Source organism: Malaya genurostris, chromosome 3 (genome assembly GCF_030247185.1).
Source record: "Malaya genurostris strain Urasoe2022 chromosome 3, Malgen_1.1, whole genome shotgun sequence".
Classification (NCBI taxonomy): domain Eukaryota; kingdom Metazoa; phylum Arthropoda; class Insecta; order Diptera; family Culicidae; genus Malaya; species Malaya genurostris.
This window is the reverse complement of record NC_080572.1, coordinates 234,250,083-234,264,915: the sequence shown is the minus strand read 5'-3', so window position 1 is coordinate 234,264,915 and position 14,833 is coordinate 234,250,083. Positions and strand designations below refer to the sequence as shown.

Sequence of the window (14,833 nt, the reverse complement as noted above, 5' to 3'; positions counted from 1 at the left end):
TATCTTCATCGTTAGGAACACTCTTAGTTAGGCAAATCCCGTGTCATCGCCGCTGTCTGTTGTTGTTGTTGTTGTTGATGATGATGTTGGTGGTTTGAATACACTTCGGTGAGCCAAAAAGATAAAAACATATTCACTCGAAGCAAAAAAAAAAACAAAACAAAAAAAAACATAGCCAAGAAGCTTGGGTTGTCTATTTGGTATGCAAATACGTTTGATACTGAAATTAAAAATGGAATTAATTAACTTGATCCTGCTGTGTCATTAAGAGCGGTCAACATGAACTCGGGCTTTATATGATAGGATAGACTCTCGACAGTATATAATTCCGCAAACTATGATCACTGTTTGATGATAATTTCGCAGCGAAGGGATAAGCGATTGTTTAATTCCATTAGTGGCAAATTATTTAATTCCATTAGAGATAAATTATCGCGTGCCGGAAATATTGGACATCTTCGTTCAGTTGTTCAATGATATCAATGGTGATAAACGATGTGTTTTTGCAGTCGACTCTTGTTAAGGTTAGAATAATCTATTTTTACTATGAAATGAAAACCGTAAAAAAGCTACCGCAGAGACGGGACTCGAACCCATAGCTAACTCCTATCCGGGGAAATTGTTTTGTCAATTGAACTACCCTGCATGTGAAACACGTGAAGAAACATCATAATTGACTAGAAGAACCGAGCATGCTTCGCTGTGCTTGGGCGCCACGGCTTTCAATTATAGTCATATCTCGATGGCAGCCCCTCGCGCGGCTTAGAACCAACTTCGGTCTCGTATCTGCGGTTTTCATTACATAGTTTTATTCGCATGTCATTTTGCAAATCTGTTTTCTGCGTTAGATACTGATCAAATTTAAAACTAAGTATGTCAACCGCAAACTGAAGTCATGCTTCAAAAAATTAGTCATGTGACGAATTATGTTTTCGTAACCATACAGAAAAAGAAGTAATTTATATGACATGTGAATTAAAAGTACTATGAAATAGGCATCACTGGAATCGAAAATCTTATTTAAAACCATGCTCGAGGTGAAATTAAATTGGATTGCATGGATTTTTCAATGAACAAAACTGTTAATATAAAAAATGGCTTAGTTTCGCATTCAAAGTGTATTGAAAAATAATGAACTGTAAAGTAACTTTCCATACAATTTCCTACTCTAAATATGTGCATGAAAATTGATGTAAATTCATGAAACATTTTTAGCTGTGGAATGAAAATAACGGTTCCACTGGAAATCTTTTTTTTTTTTTCAATAATAGAGGTTTTAATTTTTTTTTTAGATCAAATGGCATCAATTTTTTTTTCGATTTCGGAAATTTCATATTTTTCTTTGGTGATTTTTCAAGATCTATGAAAATTCCACTAAGTGGATTAAGAAGGGTTTGCTTTCTCATATAGAAAGGTTATGTAATCACTGTGAAAACTGACTTTTGAACCGATGCCTGGAGAGCCGAGTGTCATATACCATTCGACTCAGTTCGTCGAGTACGCAAGATGTCTGTGTGTGTATGTAACGTTTTTTCGCCCTAACTTTTCTTGGAGATGGCTAAACCGATTTTCACAAATTTGGATTTAAGGTGAAATGTAGCGTCATAAAATGCGCGCAAAATTTTATCCGCTTCAGTTGAACGAACCGTCGCACAAAGCGTACCAAGAAAAACGGACACATAGAAACAGGAACTTTTTTCAATCATTGAGCGCAGTGGGCTTACCTCTCGTTGTATTGGCTTGTAAAAAAGACTGAACGTAATGGATTTTTGAATTCTTCACACTTTGAATATATGCTAATTCAATCATTATTGTTAGTGATTACTCTTACACTAGAGCTATAAGTCATGAGTAATTATGAATGATTACCATGAGGTTATATGTATATGTATTGACTAACTTGCTAACCATGTATATACCTGTATATATTTAGTAGCAAACATGTATTCTTTTTCAAAAGAACGATTGGAGACGAGAGAACATTCAAGTATTTTCGATATCTTTGCCAATAGTTCACCAGGCTCTTCCCGCCGATGAGATAGAATTTACGTAAAAGTATTCACCATTAACTTTTTTTCGGAAGCGACTTTCGGAATTATATAGCATGATGAGTCTAGAAATGTCTGTTTGAAAGATAACGAACCGAAGACCTTACAGCCTCTGGCCTCCGGTGCCAGAAATCATACATTCCAATTATAACTAATAGTTCATCATACCATGTAGTTAAAATTATTTAGTGAATCTTTTCTCAAGCACATATTTGGGGCACGAAATTTAATATAAAGTTATTTCGTAGTTCCTTATTATTCAATCGATTTTGAAAGCAAAATCAAGCGTTGGTTCATTGTATTCATGATAATTGAAAAACCAATGAATTCCAATAAGTTTTCCATGCTGACTGGCTCGAAGCTGACCCTCAATGTTTATCACTTTGTTTGTATATCAGGTTAATGAACAATAATACTTGGCTTGTATTCATTTCATTCAGTAGCTTGTCAATGTTGAAGTTTTAGTTTTGCTATAAAAATTGCAACAATCTAAAATAATACCTGTTTTACGATATTACACAGCTAAGCATTATTGCTTCAGCAACATCAATGCATTGAACTCAACAGAGTTGGACATTATTAGCATTATAAATGACAGCTACTTAGAAAATAAACGATTTCTTGCAATACCCATTTTAATTTATTCAACTCGTTTTTATTTCAACACAAAACCCAATGCTGCATAAATTCGAGTCATAATTTTATATGTAATTTTTGCTCACGATATAATGCCACCGTGCCCACCGTGCATTTCTCACAATAAAAATAAAAAAAAGCAATAAAAAAATGCAGAAAAGTTTAGGTAAACTTTTTCAATTTTCTGTTGTTTTAGCTAAAATTTCATAATTTTGAGTTGCATTTTTAGATTCTTTGTGAAATTCTGCTACAAACACTACTTTTCAGTTCTGAAATCATCCCCGTGGGACGGAACAGTAACCGTTTATACATTTCAAAAACCAATTACGGCTCGGCAAAGCAAAATTTCAAAATTCTAAGAATACTTAGTTATGATAAATTAATTGATTAAAAACGCGATTTTCGCATTCCGCTACATTTCACCTTAAATGAAAACTCTTTAGATCCCATACTAAGTTCCTGAAATTCATTTGAATCTGATTTCCGGTTCCGAAGTTATGGGGTAAAATGTGCAAAAAAATTTAAAATTATTGTTCGTTTCGGTCGCGTGACCGATTTTAACCAAATTATGTTCAAATTAAAGGTCCTGTGGTCCCATACGTAATTCCTGAATTTCATCCAGATCCGACTTCCAGATCCGGAAATATAGGGTAAAGTGTGTTAAAATATTTATACCATCACTGAAAGGGGCGAAAAAACATTTAAAAAAATCTAAATCGAGGCATCATTACACCACTAGGTGGATTAAAACAGGTTTTTTTTTATTTTGAATTAGATACTTTTCCATTTCAATACTTGTAATAATTCTGTGATATGGAAATTTCAATTGGGTATTATATTGTACGAAATAATATATGTAAGAATTTCATTCTTTTCCATTTTGTTCGAAGGGATTCTTCCTAGAAAAAATTCCATCGGTGATGGAGCTCTTCTTATTTCACAACTTTCCTTTCACCAATGACTAAAAATTTTCAATAAGCCTTTTTTGAGGTCATTGTTTTGTTAAAACCACTCTAAGATAACAGACGCATAATGGCAGGATGCCAAAGCAGATCAAAAAAAATGTTGGATCTATATGCTTTCGATATTCTTTTCTAAAGACATTCCTTTCGATACGTTTCAGTGTTCATATTCGCGATTGTGAAAAAGATGCAGATTTCTTACTACACTTGCAAATTGCTTGGCACGTCCTTCTTATTTTTCAATTTTTTCTTCAAAAAATATCGATTTTTCCTAAATCGAAATTTTTGTCTCACGCTTAACAGGCTAAAACAGAGCCATCAATGATTATGCATATGCTATTCCTATTCAAGTAAGTTTAGTTTAATAAAAGAGTCTTATGAAATTTACACATATTTCCTTCAAAATTTGAATTAAATGACAAGATAAACAAAGTTTGCGTCTCACTACAATTTATTCTTGACGCAAGGTGGTTCGTCCTCTTCAAAGTAAACTTTAATGATTGATTTTATAGCAAGAATGAAGTGAGATTAATTTATTCATTAATCTTGAAGTATATAAAAATAACAGAAAATTTCGGATTCTAAGTATTTTTTGGTCCAATTTTCAGAAAAAAAATTATGCAAAAGGCAAGATGAAAATTTTGAAATTATGAACAAAATCTTACTATTTTTTTCCCACAGTAGTAAAATTTTTGATCGTTTTCGGATGTGTTTCAAGTTTTGTTATCTAAGCAACATTTTTTTCTAAAAAAGTTGATGATTTTCCATTGCACTACTTGTAATAATTCTGTGGTATGGAAATTTTATATGGTACTATGTTGTTTGAAATAATATTTGTAAGAATGTCACCCTTTTCTATTTTTTTCGAAAAAATTCCATTGGTGATGGAGTGCTTCTTATTTTACTTCTTATTTTTATTTATCTTAATGCTTTCGGAATTCCTTCGGTGTTCATATTCGCGATCGTGAAAATACACTGATTTTTTTTACTATACTGGCAAATTGCTTGCCAGTATAGTACTTGCTTAGCATTTTCGTGTTTTAGTTTAACACTGCTTCTTGATGGAAAAAAATACCGTTCAAGCGAAGCAATGGTATGGAAAGTGTTATGGAGACACCGCTCCATCAGAAACAACAATAAAACGTTGGTTTGCTGACTTCAAACCGATGATGCAGAACGCAGTGGATGTCCAAATGAGGCGGTATCACCAGAAAACATAAAAAAATCCACAAAATCGTTTTGAATGATCGAAAAAAGGAAGTTGCGTGAGTCGGCTGACATCGTAAAGATATCAAAAGAACGTGTTGTCTTTATATTTCATGAACATTTGGCTATGAGAAAGCTCTGTTGGAAGTGTGTTAGTGAGCAGTGTTAAGCCATGACACTAGGTGGCATATCATATCTGACGTCTCGGACGAAAACGAGTGAATACTGACTACTGGCCGCCGCAAAATTTGAACATTTAGGGATTTTTGGTGTGGACTTTGCGTCTGCTTAGCGGTTCAAATTGAACTGTTAGGCGGAGATGGCGGTTCAATTTGAACTGCTTTAAGCACTGATGAGCCGAAGGCGAAACGCGAAGAAATCGAAACTAAATATGTACTTTACGTACAAACCAAAAAACCCTAAATGTTCAAAGAAATGTTATTCTCTACAGGTTTCCTGATCATAGTTCGTTTCATAATGTTGAAAAGTTATACATAAAAAAGTAGATATACTTTATTCTTTGCGTTTTACCACGGTCCGGAATGAGACTGGACAAAAAAAGTAATCAAAATAAATGTCACCGCCAGACCGAAACTAAAACAATATAAATATGAAATAGCCAGCAGTACCGGCAGCGGCGATATATCAAAGCATAAACAAAATTCACGTGCCATTTATTAACATTTTCTAGTTCGTCTGCTGTTGAGAACTATTCTGTCATAACTCATAATTTCCACTCAGCAAGATATGAATCGCGTTCGCAATGAATGTCAAGTTGAACGGTCTCATTATTGGTGTTGGTTTTTGAGTCAATCGTTGGGTTTCCCCAAGGTCATCGGAGTGAGTGATAATCTCTTATTTGAATCACTAATTAATTTCTCTTTTCTACGTCACAGAAGATGATTAGAACGGTCTTAGCACATGTGTCTAGTTAGATGAAATGCACACCTGGTTCCCACATTTAGAACAATACTTATTATTACCACACACCAGTTAGGAAGAACGATCTTTAATAACCGCAAATGTACTCTCTTTTCACTTTGCACACCCGCTTCCATACCGAACCCGTCCAACCGTTACTTTCATCACAGTATCGGAATTAGGGCGGAAATAGCGAGCTTTTTCACACCACACCTACAAGGACGAGCTAGGAAAAGACGTTGGTTGCCTTTTATAGTGGAAATGATCGTCGTGCATGCATCGGCTTTTATCGTATGTAGAAAGAAATGTGTCAAGCCGGTATCTTTCGAATGATGAATAATACCGTCTTGAAAGTCCATTGTTCGGGGGAAAAACAGGAGTTGTTTTGAGTTAGGATTCCCGAATTTCAAAAAAAGATATCCAAATACTAATAAGACCTTCGAACCCGGTACCTCCCACTAGCTGAACCACTAGCATCGGAACTGCACAGAATATGAAAGAATTGAGTCCTGCTTGCTTTTCCGTTGCTAGCCAATGGATGTGATAATTTCTTCTACGTAGCACGCGAAATCAAGGCGGATAGTGTTTACGATTATTGCGCCGGTCTTTTCCGCCTGAAAAACTCATATCCTTTCGTGTGTGCGTGTGTTATAGTCGGCGGCAGCAGCGGACATCGTCTTTGTCGCTAGAAATTTACCACCGCTTGCAGTTGGTTCGCCTGAAGCCAGTATAAATCTGTACCGATAAGGGGAGCCTAATCAATTTGATTAAAGTGAACCCTTTCGGGACCCATCACTAGTCGATCTTATTTCGACTGGTGGAATTAGTGTGCTGCAAAATACTTCTGAGCAGTGCGGTAAAATTTCATTTTCAATCGAATAATATAAGATGAAAATGAAATTTATGGCCGCTGACCGTCAGCATATCCCTGCTAATCCATTTGACTTTTGCTGCCATTTTCAAGTGAAGCTCCCGGAATTCATCGTCAGTTGATTAATCGTTGATAGTCATTTGAAGTTTTGCTTGCTCAGTTTCAAGTGCCAAGTAGTCTAACTCCTTCATTACCTTCGCTCTTGGTAGTAAGCAAATTCGAACGAATAGAATTATAAATGGAGAAAAGTATTGAAAATGAAAACTGAAGGAGGAAACAATTAATTTATGTATATTCTGTGATTGATATTTCAGCAATCTGGTTTGTCTTTCATCTATTATCTTGAACCAATTGGAATGTTTACATGAACCTCATTTGAAGGCCGCTCACACACTATTGAAAGAGATATTTCGTTACTTCAAGAGATCAACTGACGGTGGTTAAACTGAGCCTCGATTGAAGAGAAACGATTGATGACTGAATGCTGCCCGTTCGGGCCGTCAGCAAACATTGTGTGTGTCAGAGATTGAAGTTTACTGCATTCGAGAGATCATCAATGTGTTCCACATTCAGTTTCAATTGAATTGAATGAAGTTTTACAGCACTGCTTCTGAGTGTTTTGTATTTCTGATATTATTCGAATACTTGAAAAAAGGAGGGAAATTTGATGGATTGATATTTTGCTCTACGAAATTTATACCTTTTTCCGCAAGCCATTTAAGAGTGGTTTTGGCATAGTGAGCCGACGCTAAATCCGGCCAAAACAGTGGAGGTGTACTATGCTTCTTATATAAAGGCAGCAATCTCTTCTGGAGACACTCAGATCGTAAGATTTCTTCATTTATAGTTCCGGTAGTGTAAAAAATGGTTGACTTCAAACCACAGGAACGTATTGCTTGCCATACCTGTACCTTTGGACCGAATTTCTTCACTTATATCGACCCGTCCGCATCGCTCACATCCTCCCCAACGACGACAGTAAAGTATTGTGGACCTATGGAAGGGTTTTTGAGTCCTCCTTTACATAAGTCTCGGACACATCCAGACACAGCAAAAGGCGCAAATACAATTTACGGGCCCTTGTTGCTGCTCGCTTTTTCTGTTCTACACTTTGTTTAGAGATTTTCTGCTTCTTGTAGGTCTTCAGGTGATTTCGCCTCTTGATACGCTGGATCATTCGGACACTCGTTCCTGCTTTTTTGGCCAAATCACATATTGACATTGATTTGTTCTTCATGATTAGAGATACCACTTTCTGGTCCAGTTTTGGATTGGAAAAACCGGGTTTTCTGCATCTTCCTGGTTGCTCATCCAAAGAACAGTGTTCTTTAAAATTATTAACGATGATTTTAACACTGGCATGATGAATTCCAAACCGCTTCGCCAATTTTCGCATAGTAATACCCTTCTCACTTAGCCATGTGTCCAGAACTTTAATTTTCACTTCCTTTTCAATACGCGACATTTTGAAAACGCAGAATTTCAACCGCACAAACAAGTAAACAAACGAAAACTGACAGCCAAACGCACAGCATGCTGTGATCTGAGTATAAAAAACCATCACAAATACATGCGTACAACACAAATGTATGTGGACAGCTTATTTTCGATACACTTCTTACAAGTACATATGGCCTACCAAATCGAACACTTCTTTGGGAATTGAAAGGACTTTTTGTCCGGAAATGCTCGACAACGGCGTTCTTTGGTATGAGGAAGTCAAACCCGGAAGCTGTTTAAAGTCTTGGAGCACGTACGTTTCGTCGTCCATTATGGTACGAGAAAAAATTTGCCGAAAAATTGGAGTTCTTAGCATGACTTTTTACAGTTAAATTTTATGCCTCAGTTCTTGCATCTGTTTCACTTTTCTATGCATTTAGACTTCCCTATTTTGCGAGCCACATTTCAAACCGAAAGATTGGGATTTTTCTCAATGATGATCCCGACAACTTTTTGTCCATTTGTCGGGATAGCGCACTGTTCGATTTGTTCCACTTTTAATCTTCCGATCCACAGTCAAACGCTGGTTAAGTGATTCACAAACACAAAACACGCTACTTTTGGCAACATCGCGTACCGATAAATTCGTTTCAACGATCCATGAAATAATTCAAAATTTAAACTGAAAGAAAAGTTTCCTAAAATTAACGTGGACAGGTTTTACAAATTTTACAAATGAAGATTTATCTCCTGTGTTTGACTTATGACACACATAAGCGTCAACTATCTAGTTAACTACGGATCAGGGTCATTCCGCCGATAGCCATTTCTCCGAAAGCCATTTCGCCGAAAGCCATTTCGCCGAAAATCGTTCCGCCGAAAGCCATTTCGCCGAAAGGGTTATTTCGCCGAATGGACCACTTTGTCGAATGTCATTTCGCCGAAAGCCATTTCGCCGAAAGCCATTTCGCCGAAAGGGTTATTTCGCCTAATCCTGAAATCGTCTTAAAATCGTAATTAGAATTGGTTTAAAATAAAGACATTTAGTTGTACGATTGCTGCGCCACATCAGTTATACAGGAGACATGTCTCTTTCGGCGAAATAACTCTTTCGGTGAAATTACCCTTTCGGCGAAACGACTTTCGGTGAAATGACCTATTCGGCGAAACGACTTTCGACAAAATGACATTCGGCGAACCGACTTTCGGCGAAACGACCCGCTCCCTTTACTTACAAATAATGATCATGGAGGTGAAGGTTGATGACCTTTTACTGCAGTTCCACTAGTGATCCGATTTGGCATGTTTTGAAAGCAGTTCGTACTGAAATGTTTCCACTTTCAGTGCTGTAAATTTCATCATGATTCATTTTGCTTCAAAGAATTAATTCTGATGAAATTAATTCAAATCATTTTGTTTTTTTCTTTGCAAATTTTCATGGTTTATTATGACAGTATTATTACAGTACCATTATTCAAAGTATTGTTCATCGCCATCCACTACTTTCTGTCATCTTTCTGGTAAAACTTGGATACTGCAGTGAAAAAAAGGAGATCTTCAGATTCGATGAATGAATCGATCCAATTTTTGGTAACTTCGTAGTTTTCAAAGAGCAAACTTGGCAAGCCATGCGCCATTGATTGGAACAAATGGTAATCCGATGGAGCAATGTCCGGTACAGATGGCGAATGGGACAGAACTTCCGATGTCAGCTTTTTCAATTAAGTTTTTAAGACTTTCTAAACATGGAGACTTACATTGTCATGGAGCAAGATTACTTTATCGTGACGATCTCTATATTTCCTACACTGCTCTTTTCAAATGCATCAGTTGGCGTCTTTATACGACACCAGGGGTGATAGCACCCTGTTCGAGGGGAGCAATTTCAGAAATGCTTAGCAGATCATCAGACTCGACCTTCTCCGATTTGGATCAAACTTTGCACATGGCTTCAGTATGGCAAACCATAAGTTTTGAACCGATGGAGAGGTCAATCCGACTCACGACTGATTTTTAGAAAGGGCGTATGTATTTTTGCTTTTCACAAAAATTGCCTTTTTCAAATCGTTGTAACTCGGAAACCGTTAATTGTACAAAAATGGCGTTCAGGAAGAAGTTGTAGACTTTATACTAAAGATTGACTTATTGACAACAAGTAAAATATACCACTCAATTAAATAATGCAGAACAAATGAGAGTAAACAAATATCAACAACAACAATTTTGACGTTCATTATTTCATTTCGGATTTGCATATTTCAGTAAAAGAAACTATCAAAATGCTGTACGGGGTTCATTTGTGGCATTCAGAAGGGCCAAATTGTGGAATACTCTACGATATTAAGCACTGTTCGGGGCATTTCACTCGAACGAGAAGCATTCAAATTCTGGCTTTATTCGCACTCGTTTAGTGCGAATTTTGCCCAGCGAAAAATTCACAAAGCCAATCAAACTATTCTAGATTTGCACTAAACTGACGGTTTTTATCTCCGACTTGCAAAGAAGCAATCTTTATAATTCTTCAGATAGCATTTGGATCCATAAAAAGGGCTGATTTTGCATAACAGAAAATTATGTTGATACGTTAGATACAACAAGAGATACTCACGATCAAAAACTCATCTCTCTCTCAGAGGGTAAATTTTGAAAAGGCGCCCGATACTAAAGTAAGTCGTATTCACGACAAAATATCAAATTTTGAACTTTTGAAATATTTAACAAATTCTGTTATTCTGCAGCCGATTTTGTTAAATTAGTCAGATTTTGAAACGTCTGTATTGGCCATTTTAATCTTGGATCGATTTACGTCAAAAAAATGGGTTGAAACTGAAGCGACGTACATTGAAAACAATCGTTAAACTGAGGAATGCGAGCGTGCGAATCGTAAAAAAATACGGGAGACATCTGACTTTTTCCTGTGGGGCTATTTGAAAAGTAAGATGCCAGTAAACCGAAGTAGCTACTGTTACTTCCAAAATGTTATCGAATGCAATGCAAAATGTCCCAAACAGGACCGCTTTTTGGGTATCTAATGGAGCCACTCATTTGATCGATATTATATTCTGAGTGAATTGCCGCTTCCCAAGAAAACATATGATCTAGCAAGGTATTTGCAGTTGTGGACAAAAAAATAGAAACTTAAAGTTTCTTGACGAACAAGAGTGACGATTCTCAAATGTGAATAAAAAATCGTATCTTTCCGGTATCTTACATTAAGGAGCAAGACACTTTGCAAGCGTATGAGTAATGTCAACAATGTAAAAACAAATTCTTGCGCTTCTTTTCCTGATTTTAATCAATAAATCATCCACATGGTTGAAAAATAAACAAATCAGTTCATTTTGCTTAGAATTGCAATTCAAGAAAAATGAAAATTTTAGTCTAAAACTCTTCCGTTTCTCTGGAAATTGCTCTAGAAAAATTATTTCAGTTTCAGTTTACTTCCACTAACACATTTGTTTAGCAACGCACCCATTCCTATATGGATTTTCTCTTGCAGAAATTGATGCGAATTAAAGATTTATGTACCATCTTTTAGTAATCCCTCAAAATAGGAAATCTTTAATTTAGCACGCTAAAGGAAATGGCTATGGAAGGTTGTCGAAAAACTATTTATTTTTCCGGAAAACTGATTTTTTAGAAGAAAATATTTAAGTTTGTTCATTTTGTGTAGCGCGATCTAATACAAATGCATTGAAGAAGTGTAGCCAATTTTTTTATAAGGGAAATAAAATCTACATTCATAAAATGTAAGCAATTTTCCATCAAACATTGGTGGAAAATTTGTCAAAACTGATATTTCTTCTAAAAAGTCAGGCTTAATATTCGTTTGAGAATAAATTAATGCAAATCGCGATCTAGCGTCGTCTCTAAAAACAATTTTTTGCAAAAAATCAATTTTGAGATTTCCAAATTCGAATTCTTTTTTTCAAGTCAAATGTCTTAGAATTACTAGAAACGTCGAGATTTGGTGTTTCACTTTTTTTTCAAATATCGACTGGGCCTTGATTTCCAGGTTTTATGCCATTTTATTTCTAGATAACACCTAATTCCGACGATTCAGACAATTCTACGACATTTGGAATCAAAAAAAAAAGTTTTTTGATATCGGAAATCTCGAAATTGTTCGGTGCCCATAAATATTTTCCAATTTTTTTTTCTTGGTGACACTAAATCTCGAAGTTTTAGGAAATTCTAAGATATTTAGATTCAAAAAAAAATTTCGATTTCGAAAATTTCATGTGATGATTTTTTAAGATCGAAATATTTCAAACTTTAACCCGCCCGGTGGTGCACCACCCATATCAGATATAACCCAAATTTTGCAAATATCCTTTCTAGGAAGAGGGGACAAAAACCATAAACTATTATTAATTATACACAAAAATTGAAATTACCATTGAACAGAACACTGACTCATTTGGCCATTTCTACAGATTTTTTACCAGACAAGAAACTTTTGAGCCCTCAACTTTTGACATTAGATTCTCTGGTGAACGGGGTTTTTCATTCCTTCATTTCTAACAGGGATTAAAAAAATTTTGGGTTGCTGATTTTGAACAAGGGTTAAAAACAACGAGCTGTCTCAGAGATATGGTTGCTCAAAATGGGACATCTTATTTCCGCAAAGATAAACAGTGGGCTGATTATTTCCACTGAAAACTACTACAAATTTGCAAAAATTTGTCAAATTTGTTTAAAAAAGCGCGATAATGTTTTTTTTTGGTTATTTGCACAACTGTGTTCCATTCAAAATTTAATACGCATTAATCCGAAGTCATTTTTTTCAAATCGGTCAAACTGTTCTTTAGTTATCGTGCACAACAGATTGAAAAACGATTTAATTGAAAGAATGAAAACCCCCGTTTACAGGTGAAACTCCCCAGATGTACCAGATTCGATAAAAGGCACTGAATTTCTCACTACTACAGATCCTTTGTCAAACGCAAAACTTTTTGAACGTAACGTTACAGTTTCTTCACAGTTGAAACGACCTATATGAATTACTTGACGTAGAACTCCTACCCAATGCTTGATCGTGAAATCATGTTCGAGCCCGAAGAGATACGATTATAGACGTCACTTATATATTTCAAATACTTACCTAAAAAAACTTTACGCGTGGGTGGGTGTCACGCGAACATTTTAACGAAGTTTTATGACGACAACCAACGTTAGCAGATCCATTAAAGCGCGATTGAAAAAAAAAACCAATCTCATAATAGCCCAAATCACGCCAACTTATGTCGTTTTCGTTTTTAAATTGCACTACACTGGTGTAGCGAAAGCTGCACTGAAACCGTTCGTTTTTACCAATTGTATTACACCAGTGCTACACTTTTTCTGCACCGATACCACTGGTGTAGCACTCATCAAAAGTTTGGTGTAGCTCTGTGAAATGGAATCGTTTATTGTAGTCAATGGTTACTGTTTATGTTTTCGTCATTTTTGTTCGTTTATTCATGCCTCAGTGTAGCACTGCACCGGTGTAGTGCAAATTAAAAACGAAAACGCCATTACTTGGCGTAGTTCGAGTAACAAATTATTTAAAAGACAAATTCTCTTTTTACTTTCAGAGCTATGCTGTCGGTGGTAATTACCGTGGTTTGTTTCGTTTGCTACTGCTGCCATCGAAATATCAAGAAGCGATCGAGCTCTGTTTATCGACAACAATGGCTGGAAAACGAAGCCAACATGGAAATTTACAGTGTTGAACAGGTGAGTGTGACATCATTCATACGTACGTTTTTATCAGAACCCATGCGTAGTATGCTTGCCTACTTTTTGTTTCTTGTTACATTCAACATTGAGCAAACCTCCGACTCATATACTAATAGACACATCATTTCCCCATCCCATTCCTTTGAGAAATAAATATTTTATCAACGTCAGAGCAACTCACTTCCAGCTACTGACACCGAGGCGGAACAGTGTTCCTATAATTTTTCTTACGAATAGAAAACACTTGCTTGCTGCGTCAGCATGGCCTACTTATAAAATATCTAGACAGCCGCGCTTTTTCCCACCACTAATCTAAACGGCAACGGAAGCCGCAAAGAAAAAAAAACGACAATCTGTCCTTTATGTTCAAGGGTGTGTGACGTTTGGATTATTGCAAACGCTTCGGACATGACCCGCTTTCGCCATCGGCAAGACTTATCAAATATTCAAACAATTGACGTGGCTCAGTTCTAAGAATCGATCTACGTGGCTTGAAACAATGTATCAAGATTTGATTGGCTCTGGTTATTAGTGACATGATGCATTTAGATACTTTAGAATCTTTTCGCTTTTGGTAAAAAATATTACAAAACATCTGATCAATTGTGTGTAGATAAATCTCAACAAACATATTTTAGATTTTGTTTAGATTTCTCCAAGTCAATAGAGTAGCTGAATGACATACCAGTTCCACGCATTGGAGACCTTTTGCAGTGACAATTTTTCCTTCTAGGAAATAATTTTCTGTGAATCCTTGATTCGTTATTTTATCTACTCTTTGAATCCGTTTCTTGGTACGTACTGACAAATATCTTCGTTTATATTTAATTTTATTTGGCTGTCTAATATCTTGTAACATGGTACCACTAGCAGTAGTGCGCTTTGTGTCATTCCAATGATGCAAATATAAACTTAATAAACTAATTGAATTTGTGGCAAGAGAATTTTGAATCGACAGAAACAAGTTATAGTTGGGTGATGTCATGTTTGCTCTACATAGCGAGTGAGATAAAATTTTGCATTCACTG

General features: G+C 36.0%; 2 protein-coding genes across 3 annotated transcripts in view; one reads left to right on the top strand and one right to left on the bottom strand.

Annotated features, from left to right (window-relative positions):
* Positions 1-14,833, bottom strand: part of LOC131439572 (probable beta-hexosaminidase fdl) — a 111,420-nt gene that overhangs the window by 64,310 nt on the left and 32,277 nt on the right. The window lies entirely within an intron of this gene.
* LOC131439573 (uncharacterized) overlaps positions 1-14,833 on the top strand; it is a 53,172-nt gene that overhangs the window by 25,905 nt on the left and 12,434 nt on the right. The window contains exon 3 of the mRNA XM_058610749.1: positions 13,661-13,802. Within this exon, the coding sequence (XP_058466732.1) occupies positions 13,661-13,802 (142 nt within the window). The remainder of the gene's footprint in view (positions 1-13,660; positions 13,803-14,833) is intronic.